Below are 10,599 nucleotides of genomic sequence, written 5' to 3' on the forward strand. Positions count from 1 at the left end.
ACGACAAGTTGAACAGACCTTTTTCACATCCTCCGTAGAAAATGGGAGGTTCTTTGTCCGGACAAAATGAAGCATTCTGACAACCCCCGGGTGGCAGAGCCCTTCATGGATGACAGTTAGGTTTGACGATGAGATGGCTCCGCAGAAAACTTGGGTGAAAGTAGTCTCTACCTGGCCGATATCAAATGGAATAGTTAAAACAACCGAGTTCGAGCCGCCACCCTTGTATCTTGTCATAAATGCAACTGATCACTGGTCAGTAACAATGGTGAAGTGCCGTCCCAACAACGGGTGAGACCACTTTCTCACCGCTTCAATTATTGCAGTCGGCTCCTCAACAGGAGGATAGTGAATCTCACTGCCAGATAACATCCGAGACATGAAGGCTACTGGCCGACCAGTTTGATTCAAAGTAGCAGATGAAGGTTCCAAGTGTTCCCTGAAGAAGGCAGTGATGGGTAAGGAAACACCGGGGAACACTGAAGTCCATTTATTAACGGATAGGAGAAATACAAGTGGTGACTAGCATGTGCCATGCACTGCCCACAGAGTCAGACTGAGACTGCCTTGCTATATGGCAGCCTCGGGGGCAATGTTGCCACATAACACGTGCAGTGTTGCCACGTGATTACATATATAAATGCTACTCGGCACAGTAACTTAGATACATAACCTACACCTCCCTCCCCCCCTCACGCTCATAGTCTTTGTCTTGAGCGGACTTCTTAGTCCTAAGTCGCTCCGAGCGTCGAGGTGCACTGTGGGACGGATCCTCGTGAGGTGTAGGGGACTCGTCCTCGGTCAGGGGGCCAGCAGCAGGGGGTGGGACTGGCCGGAGGAAGCGGCGGTTCCTCCACCAGACACGGCCGCTCGGCATCCTGACCTTGTAGTCCCGCGACCGGCCGACGCCCATCACTATGCCCACCTTGTCCCAACGTGTCGTCGTCGGGTCCTGGACGCGGACAAGGGCACCAATCTCCAGTGGCTGAAGAGGGCGGGCACGGTCGTCATACCGAGCCTTGGCGTCCTGGGCACGTGAAGCGGCGCGGTGGTCGCAGCTCTCGGCTCTGGTCTGCCACTCCTTCGCAAAGGCCTTGGCGTGTGCAGGAACGCAAGAGCGGAGAGGGTGACCATACAGGATCTGGGCAGGGGAGCGCCCTGTGTGGGTGGGAGTATTACGAACCTCCAGGATTCCTTTGTCAAACGCCTCACAGTCTATGTTGCCTGAAGGGCCACCTTGAGGATGAGGTGCTTGACTGTCTTGACCGCAGCCTCAGCATGGCCGTTTGACTGTGGGTAGTGGGGTGTTGACACGATGTGGCGGACTCCCCAACGCTCCAGGAATCCTGTGAAGTCCCGGCTGGTGAACTGTGGCCCATTGTCCGTCCGCAGACGTACGGGGACGCCCAGATCACGAAAGAGGTGCCGGAAGTGGCGAATGGTGGCCGCGGACGTCGTGTCCGAGCCACAGACTACCACCACAGGCCAGCCAGAGAGTCAGTCGGCGACAATTAGGAAATGTTTCCCAGCTGTGTTGAAGAAATCTGCCGACACGGATTCGAAGGGCCTGGTGGGTTCGTCGTCGCACAAAAGGGGCTCCTGCTGTTGACTGGGCTGCATGATCTGGCACGGCTCACAGGCACGGACCGTATTGACGATATCCGCGTCAATGCCGGGCCAGTACACAGCCTGCCTTGCGCGGCGCTTGGTGGCCTCTGCTCCACGATGGCTGTCGTGTAAGCGGGCCAGAACGCGACGACGGAGAGCTGCAGGGACGACCACACGGGCACCGTACAGGACGAGGTCCCCATCTGCGTAGAGGTCCTCAAGTATCTTCCAATATGGGCGTAAGGCGTTGTGGAGGTCAAAACGGTCGCGAGGGAACCCAGTCCTCACACTCTCCAAGAGCTGAATGTAGGAGGGCTCGTCGCGTGCCGCGGTCCGTAGTTCCTCAAGGGCCAGATCGCTGTCAGGTGGCGACACTGAGGACTGGGTGCTGGCGAGGGACTGTACGGCCTGCAAAGTGACGATGTTGCTAACGGAGAAACCGGCCTCGGTGCTGAGCATCTCGTCTTCAGGTGTCGGGCGGCAGACTGGGGAGCGGGAGAGGGCATCCGGGATGCACAACTCCTTACCTGCGCGCCAAGCCGCGGTAAAGACGAAGGCCAAAATCTTCTCCTTCAAGCGCTGGAGGCGGGGATTCTCGATGGCGTCCAGAGAATAGTGATTAAGAATGGGGACCAAGGGCCTGTGGTCTGTGATGAGGTCGAAGTGCTGTAGGCCAATCAAGTAAAATTTGCACTTCGATAAGGCCCATACCACTGCCAGCAGCTCCAGCTCGATGGTAGCATAGCGAGACTCAGCATTGGTGAGGAAGCGAGAGCCACACTGTACGAGCCGGTACTTTCCTCCACCGTGATCCTGGAGAAGGGCGTAACCAACCCCGTACAGGCGCGAGGCGTCTGTCTGGAGGACGGTGGGGAGCGCTGGGTCGAAAGTAGCGAGGATAGGTGGACTTGACAGGGCCTCCTTCACCTTATGAAAGGCGAGGTCGTGGTCAGGGGTCCACGTGAAAGCCCTCTTGGGGCTCATCAGGGGACGGAGAGGCCCGGCAGCGGCGGAGACGTCAGGAGAAAATTCTGCCAGCTGGTTCACCAGGCCCATGAAAGACCTGAGATCCGTAAGGTTGGCAGGTTTTGCAAAGACCGCTATGGCGCGAACTTTCTACGGGTCTGCAGCAATGCCATCCCTTGAGAGTCGATAGCCGCAGAAAGACACTGCAGGTGCGGCCAAGACGAACTTCTCGTCATTCAGAGTGATGCCGTGCGCCCTACACCTGGTCAGTACCTCGTCGATGCGGCGAAGATGCGTCAGGTAGTCCTCATCGTAGAGGAGGACGTCATCCACTACCTTCACGCAGTTGGTCACGCCTTGAAATGCCATGTCACCACGGAGACAGAAGGCGTCCCCCGTAGCAACGAATCTCATAGGGCCACGGCAGTAGCGGAAGCGTCCGTAAGGCGTGATGAAAGTGGTCAGTGGCTGATCCTCCTTCTTCAGTGGGATCTGCCAGTAACCACAGAGGGCGTCCATTGTCGAGAAGTGCCGTACCTTCGGGTCCACACTCCGTATAGCTGCAAAAGGTGTGGGTGAAGGGTGGGCGGGACGGGACACCTGGATGTTAAGCTTAGACAAGTCGGTAGTAATCCGCACTCCACCGTTAGTTTTAGCCACAGCGACTAGAGGGTGGCACCAAGGGGACGGGTCGTCACCAACGGGTACAATGACACCCTGGGCCACCATGGAATCCAGTTCCTTCTTGACTGAATCCCTGAAGGCGAGGGGGATCAACCGGGGAGTGTGTATGGCAAACGGCTGTGCATCTTCCCGCAGGTGTATCCTCATAGGCGGACCCGCCAAAGCCTTCAGTGGCGCGGTCCGTAGGGCCTCCTTCGTCACCAGCACATCCGAGTACTATTTCAGGAAGTAGGCCCTTGCGGCTGAAGGAGACGTCTCGCTGTGAAGAGGAAGCAGCCGTGACTTGGGTGGAGGCGGGGCGGGAGTGGACGCGGGTTCTGGGCAGCTCTGTGCAGCAGTGCCAGGCGTGTCGCTCGTTGACTCACGCACCCTGCTGGCGGTGTACCGAGCAGCTGGGATCTGCTCGGGAAAGTCTCTGGGCACCACGCCTAACTCCTTGCAGTGCTCCCACGACAACAAGAGTGTAGCGAGAGTAGGCTGCACGTCGATCCATCCGTGACACGACCTGTCGCCGTAAGTGATCTCCGCTTGAAAGGAGCCCACAGCGTCCGGCATCTGGGAACCGTCCACATTGTAGTACTGCAGCTGCGGCAGTGGTCCCAGGCCGCGTTTGGTGAGGCCCAGTTTCTGGAGGTGCTTCAGGCCTATCACCGTAGTATCAGCGCTGGTGTCCAGGATCACCTCGATGTGACCCGACACATCACCGTGTGTGACGGCGACGTGGATGGTAGGGGAAGGGGTAGCCCTGGGGCGTGTGGTCGATTCCACGCTCCTCATGTGACTCAGCTGCTGCTTGGGGCTGCGTGGGCCATCTGAAGGGGGCTGCGTGCGAACCACCCCGAGGGAAGTGCGCTGCTTTCCTCCTCGTCTCGGGCTTTTGGGCTTGGGTTGGCGGCAGCACTTGTCGTAGTGTCCATAGCGACCGCAGGCCTGACACTTGCGGCCTCGTGCAGGGCACCTGTCTGTGTTAAACCAGTGGCCCTTACGGTCACATCCACGACACAGTGCGTCGGCGGCCGGGCATGTCTTGGGGCCATGCTGCTTTCCACAGCTGCCAAAGGAAGCACTAGGCGGAGGCGTGGAAGAACGTGCGGCAGCCTTCACGTTGTTGACCGCCTTCTTACCCTTCTTGTATTGTGAGATAGCTCTCACAGCAGGTGGGGCCCGTAAGGCAGAGGTGGCGGACTTGGTGGCCTCGTATGACCGACATTCAGTCACTACCACCTGGAGTGTGGAGGAAGCGTCCAGGGGGATGAGTCGCTGCTCCAACTCTTCTTGCCTGTCACCTGTCAAGATCCCATGCTTGATCCAGGCTTCCTCACATTCCCGGCTGTGCGCCTTGCAGACGTCGATCTCCTCCGACAAACTCTTCAAACGTACAAAAAAGTCGTCAAAGGATTCGTTCTCCACCTGCTTGCAGCTGGTGAAGGCGTGGCGACGCAAGGCCTCGTTATTCCGACCTTTAACGTGCTCCTGTAAAGGGTCGAGCACATCCGTCACTGAAGACGTAGAATCGGGAGGCACTTGCAACGTGTGCTCCAAAACTCTCTGGGTCTCCAGCGACAAACACATCCTCAGTTGATGAGCTGTTTGTTTGGAGGCATGCTGTCAAGGTCCACCATTGTGGAGTAATCTGTCCACCGCCGCCTCCACTCACGAAAAAGCTGAAACGTGACGTCTGGTGAGAGGGCGGGTGGGGGTTGAACAGATGCCTTGGGAGCTGTTGGAGTAGCAAGAGTACCTGGAGGACACTGGTGTGGTGGAGAAGGGAGGGTACTGGCGCCTTGGTGCGCGAGTGAGGGAGGGTGGGTTAGCGCCAGGGTCGCCAATATTGCATCAAAGTGCGCCTTTTCCTCCTCTCTTCGTGTCTCCTCCCTCTGAAGTTCCATCTCTCTGCGTCTCTCGTCCCTGTAGTCCATCCACCTCAGAATTGTGGTAATGTCCGTCGCTGGAGGTGAAGGATGAGGGGCGGTGGGCGCAGAAGCTCCATCTGTGCCCGGTAGAGGAGAAGGTGGTGGGGAGTCGTGTCTCCCATCTTGACGTTGTCCCTTCTCATCTCCCATCTTAGTATGCTTGAACCGCGCTGTTTAGTATATAAAGTGGCGCCTCATCAGCTCGAACCACATATATATGACATAAACAGCGCAGAAATAACGCATAGAGTCCACTGTTCTGTCCGTGAGTGCGTGCGTGCGTGCGTGTGTGTGTGTGTGTGTGTTTGAGATAGCGGATGCGGTGGCCTTAGGCTGGAGCTGCCGCGGAGGCAAGAACGTCAGTGTCTCCCCGGATGTCACGGGAGAAGGGTGTACGCCTGCGTGCTCCGTGGATACCACAAAAAACAGGCCAATGCTCAACTCTCAGCTCTAGACACACTAATACACTGACACTAACACTGCCACCGTCACTAAAACGCACTGTGACGGAGCAACACTGCACGTAGAGGCGAAACACAACGCAACACAACACAACACACTAAGAGTCGACGCGCACATTGCCGGCAGTCGCACATCGCCGGCTAACTGTCCATTGTTCACACACTTGTAAGTCCACAGATCCTACTCACTGCACCATGAAGGTTCCAAGTGTTCCCTGAAGAAGGCAGTGATGGGTTGGGAAACACCGGGTAACACTGAAGTCCATTTATTAACGGATAGGAGAAATACAAGTGGTGACTAGCGTGTGCCATGCACGGCCCACAGAGTCAGACTGAGACTGCCTTGCCATATGGCAGCCTCGGGGCAATGTTGCCACATAACACGTGCAGTGTTGCCACGTGATTACATATATAAATGCTACTCGGCACAATAGCTTAGATACATAACCTACAGCAGACACTGCCACATCCGACTCATCACACTCCACAACAAATGGGATGGCATGGTCAATGCTATTTAGGGCAGCTTCCCCAAGTAGTTTCTTCAAGACATCAAAAGCTGTGAGGGCTTAACGGTCCAGAGGAAAAGATTTAGCCTTGTAGAGAGGCCGTGCCTTGTCTGAAAACTCTGGGACCACTTAGCGTACATACCAAGAACACGTTGAAGAGTCGATCGGCTTGTAGGTGGTGGAAGTTCTTGCAGTGGTTTTAGCCTTTCAGGATCTGGTTTAATTTGACCATTTCCAAGTTGATAACCCAGAAGATTGATCGATGTTGCTGATGTTGTAGATTTGGATGTATTGAGTGTCAGCTTCCTTTCCTCAGCAGCAGCAAGAAATTTCTCAAGGTTTGCGTCATGTTCTTTCTGATCCCGACCATCTATGGTACTATTGTCAAGGTAGGGAAATGTGTCACATAGATTCTCCTCCTCCACGAACTTGTCTATGGCTCTTTGAAAAACGGCAACACCATAAGTGACACCAAATGGTACACGTGTGAATTGATACAGTCTGCCATGTGCTTCAAATGCTGTAAAGGGTTTATCAGACTCGCTTATGCGTAGTTGATGGTATGCGCTCTTTAGGACAAATGTTGAAAACACGTGGTACTTAGCAAGAGTGTTGACCATGGTTTCAATGTTTGGCAATGGATATGCGTTGAGATTGGTGTAAATGTTCACCGTAGAAGAGTCGTCGATGCTCATTCGTTTTCTGTGACAGCCTGAATCATCTCTTGCAATCACCACCTGTGCACGCCAAGGTGATGTACTTGATTCTATGATGCCTTCGAACAGTAAGCGTTGTATTTCTTTGGTAATGAGCTTTTGGTCATCAGGGCTAAACTTCCTAGATTTGGTGGCTATCGGCTTTGCATCTCTTTGCATGTTTGCAAATAACAGTGGTTCTGACATGCCTGCTGATGCCAGGCTACATACAGGCTTGTTACCAATGTTGGAAATCTTGAGCTCAGGTCTGGGTCCTCCATACTCTTTGGTAACTGAGGAGTGTTGTTTTTGGAAATCTATGCAAAGAATAACATCACCACAAAGATTCTCAATGACGCCCAGACGTGTGTTTGAATAATGACTGTCATTCACATAGAGATCCACCGTCCATTCACTTATCACAGAAGCCGTTGAAGAAGACATTGCCAGGGTTATGCTTTGGGAAACGGGTTTGATGTGAAGCTTAAGCCGATGGGCCACTCTCTTGTCAATGAAACTCTCAGAACTTGCCAAATCAATAAGGCCAGAGATTCGTCTTCCATTTACCTTTAAGTTTGTAGCAGAGCAATTCAGGCAATGAGGAACAGCAGCTGAGATGGCACAAAGAGTAGGTGATGAAATTGATGCCGTGACCTGTTTCTTACCCTCAGTCTGACAGACTTTTGCCCAGTGCCCTCTTTTTCCACATGAAGAGCAATCACTATCTTTAGCTGGACATCTCGCCCGTAAATGAAGACTGCCACCACAAAACCAACATCGTTTCTTAGTGGTCATACTAGCAAGTGTTGAGTCCTCAACTGGATGTATATCTTGTTGATTAGTGTGTGGTGACTTAACAGTTTCCTCCACACATCCTGAAGCTGCTGCAATGACAGGGCTTAATGGCTGGAAGGCTTCCGAAGTACGCTGTGCAAGATCCAAGGCTCTAGCTTGATCAAAGGCTTGAGAGAGTGTGAGAGCCAGATTTCCAATAGACGTTGACGTATATTTGCAGAAGACAGTCCGTTGATGAAGGCATCCCGTACTAACTCTTCACGATATTCTTCGGCCGTGACAGCTTTTAGAGTACAATCTTTGCTGAGTCTGTGCAAGTCGCGAAGAAATTCATCTAGTGTTTCGGAAGGACGCTGACGTCTTGTGGCGAGCTGGTGTCTGGTGAATATCTCATTTTTCTTTTTCACATACACCTTTTCCAACACTTGTATAGCTGTGTCAAACTCCGTAGCATCAGCAAAGTATTCATGCACAGTAGCAGACACATATTTTGTCAATCATCGTAGTTTGTCATGCGCTCTGTCTCCATACTCATAAATAAAGTTTTCAAAAGTTTTACCCCAATGCTTGTATTCCTTCTCAGCAGCTGTTGAATTTGGATCAACATCAAGCTTGTCGGGGCAGAATATGCGTTCCATGTTGCTAGTAGAATATGAGTTGAATAAATTGTCGTATGATATCAAACACCTTCAGTAATCAAGGCTTTATTCAACTCATAAATCCATATACATCTGCAACAGAACAAAACAAAACCCAGTTAGAACAAGAGAACATTTAAAGTAAAGGTAAACACAAACATAATTTATTCCATAATATGACAATTAGCAAATCATTATTCTGTTGATTCAAAGTTGTAAACAAATCAGACGACAGCTGGTCACAGTAGCGCCTACATACATCAGGCAAACATACTATATATACTATATACTATACATGATTTTATATGTTTTTAACATCGGATTACCCTGGGGATTTTTCTTGGTAAATGTTTTGAAGTACAAACAGACATTTGGCAGCACCCTATGTCAAATATGGCTACCAAATCCCAACAGATATGCGATGTTAAGAAAAAGAAAGCATTAACCACACAATTATAGTACACAAAAAAAAACAGAGCAGAGAGAAAGCAGAACAGAAAGAAAAACATAAAGTATAAAACTCACTATAACTAAATGTACAAAATAAAAACATACATTAACAAACATCAAGACTAGTATTATCTAAGAAAAACTATTAAGGTAATAAGCATACCCTTCATTGATGCAATATCCCATATTGATACCTATAAAGTTAAGCTTCACCCTGAAACAAATGAAAATAATAAACATCTCTACCTACACACACATACATCACATAATAATGCAAGTATTAATACGTGTATGCATTCACATATCTTTTAGTATATCAAATCTACAGTACATATATATTTTATTCCCGTCAGTTAACAATTTTGTTAAGCTTTCTATTTATTCTCTTTTTATTGTTACGTCTCCTTTTCACATGTACATGGGAAAGACAATACTGACACATAGACGCCCTCTAACCTGCTGCCTCTCATCTCTCACTCCACCTGCATCACAGGCGCCTAGCAACAGATGGCATCACCTATCAGTCAATCAAAATCGCCCACGATGCGGGCCCACTTAAGGCCCTGCCGGCCGACAATCACCACCGCAGCAGACACACACATACTAAAATACCCGTATAAGAAAATATACTCCTTCAAACTCTTTACGATAACATATCACCTACTACACTGCTACAGACGACGATTCGGACAGAACAAACACAACCTCACACCAGCACAAGCAGACATCACCACGAAGTGCACATATCATTATGATCCTCGGCCTCCGCCACGACCAGGAAATGCACTGGGTAAGTCTCGTAAATGTCGTCCAGGCATACAGGACACACAACTCCCAAGAGTTCTGGCAAAGGATTGCCAAGCTGATGGGGACAACTCGTCCACCCTTCGATTATATCTACAGGTTAACGGCAGACGAATCAGAGATCCAGTTGAAGTAGCGAAAACCTTCAAACAACACTGGGAACACTACATGACAAGATTTACACCAGAAAACACCAACCTCACAGAAAAACATATCCTCACCACAAGCACTTGACACAACAAAGAAGAAAACAGTAGGTGACAGCAACATAGGACACAAAATCTTAAAGCACCTACCTTCTACAACACAAAATATACCTACAAGCTACTTCTCCAAACTCTTCAAGACACCCACAGCCATCAGGATCTCGAAACCAGACAAAATCCACACAGATAAAATTACAGATCGATCAGCCGTCTAGAGGTCTTAGGTAAAACATTTGAAAGACTATACAACAGACGCCTCAGACACCACCTTGAAGTCGAAGAACTACTTTCCTACAAACAGATCGGATTCAGGACACACCATTTAACCTAGTAACAAATTACCTTTGCATGAACAAAGGAGCATACAAGACAGTACAAAATATGTACCAATTTTAGCCTTCCCAACAAATCACAGCAGCTCCTATGCAACTTCCTAACCTGACAGGAAAATGCTGATTTAATACAAATATGCACACTCAGACTATTTCCCGATGTACACAGAAGTCCCACCAAAAACTCGTCCTCTCCCTAACACTGTACAGTCACCTCATAAGTCCGCGTCTCCTTCCGAACTGAATCAGTATCGAACCTAAATGAGATAATGCAGCACATGGTGTGTTAAGACCATTAACTACATACACCAGTGAGCATTCTTGGTTATTATATCCTTTACCTGAGGATGTTATGCATATATCCCATAACTCTCCATTCTGAATATAATTTTCATGGAGGTTGGGAAGCAAAAATACATTAAACAGATAACCAAGAAAGGTAGAGTAAGGAAGCTTCACTCTCCAAACAACTGCTTGCCGCCCAAAAAATAGCATCAAATCACTAACTGGGCCACCGTCGCGTGAGTGTCGTCTGCAA

General features: G+C 50.3%; 1 protein-coding gene across 1 annotated transcript; it reads right to left on the minus strand.

Annotated features, from left to right (window-relative positions):
* Window positions 1-249: 249 nt before the first annotated feature.
* On the minus strand, window positions 250-8,269 carry LOC121874649. Its single transcript, XM_042378877.1, has 3 exons — window positions 8,191-8,269; window positions 6,284-7,798; window positions 250-479 (listed from the first exon to the last, which is right to left on the minus strand). The coding sequence occupies exons 1-3, from the start codon at window positions 8,267-8,269 to the stop codon at window positions 250-252; spliced, it is 1,824 nt and encodes a 607-aa protein (XP_042234811.1).
* Between the last annotated feature and the right edge of the window lie 2,330 nt (window positions 8,270-10,599).

Source organism: Homarus americanus, unplaced genomic scaffold (genome assembly GCF_018991925.1).
Source record: "Homarus americanus isolate GMGI-L3 unplaced genomic scaffold, GMGI_Hamer_2.0 scaffold34360, whole genome shotgun sequence".
Classification (NCBI taxonomy): Eukaryota; Metazoa; Arthropoda; class Malacostraca; order Decapoda; family Nephropidae; genus Homarus; species Homarus americanus.

Excerpts from the sequence above, each read along its gene's own strand:
- LOC121874649 (XM_042378877.1), bottom strand. The coding sequence starts at position 8,269 with ATGGAACGCATATTCTGCCCCGACAAGCTTGATGTTGATCCAAATTCA. Across the intron at positions 7,799-8,190 it reads GAAGGAATACAAGCATTGGG|CCTTTGATCAAGCTAGAGCC; the intron begins GTAAAACTTTTG and ends CACTCTCTCAAG. Across the intron at positions 480-6,283 it reads GACTCTTCAACGTGTTCTTG|TGTTCCCCGGTGTTTCCTTA; the intron begins GTATGTACGCTA and ends AATGGACTTCAG.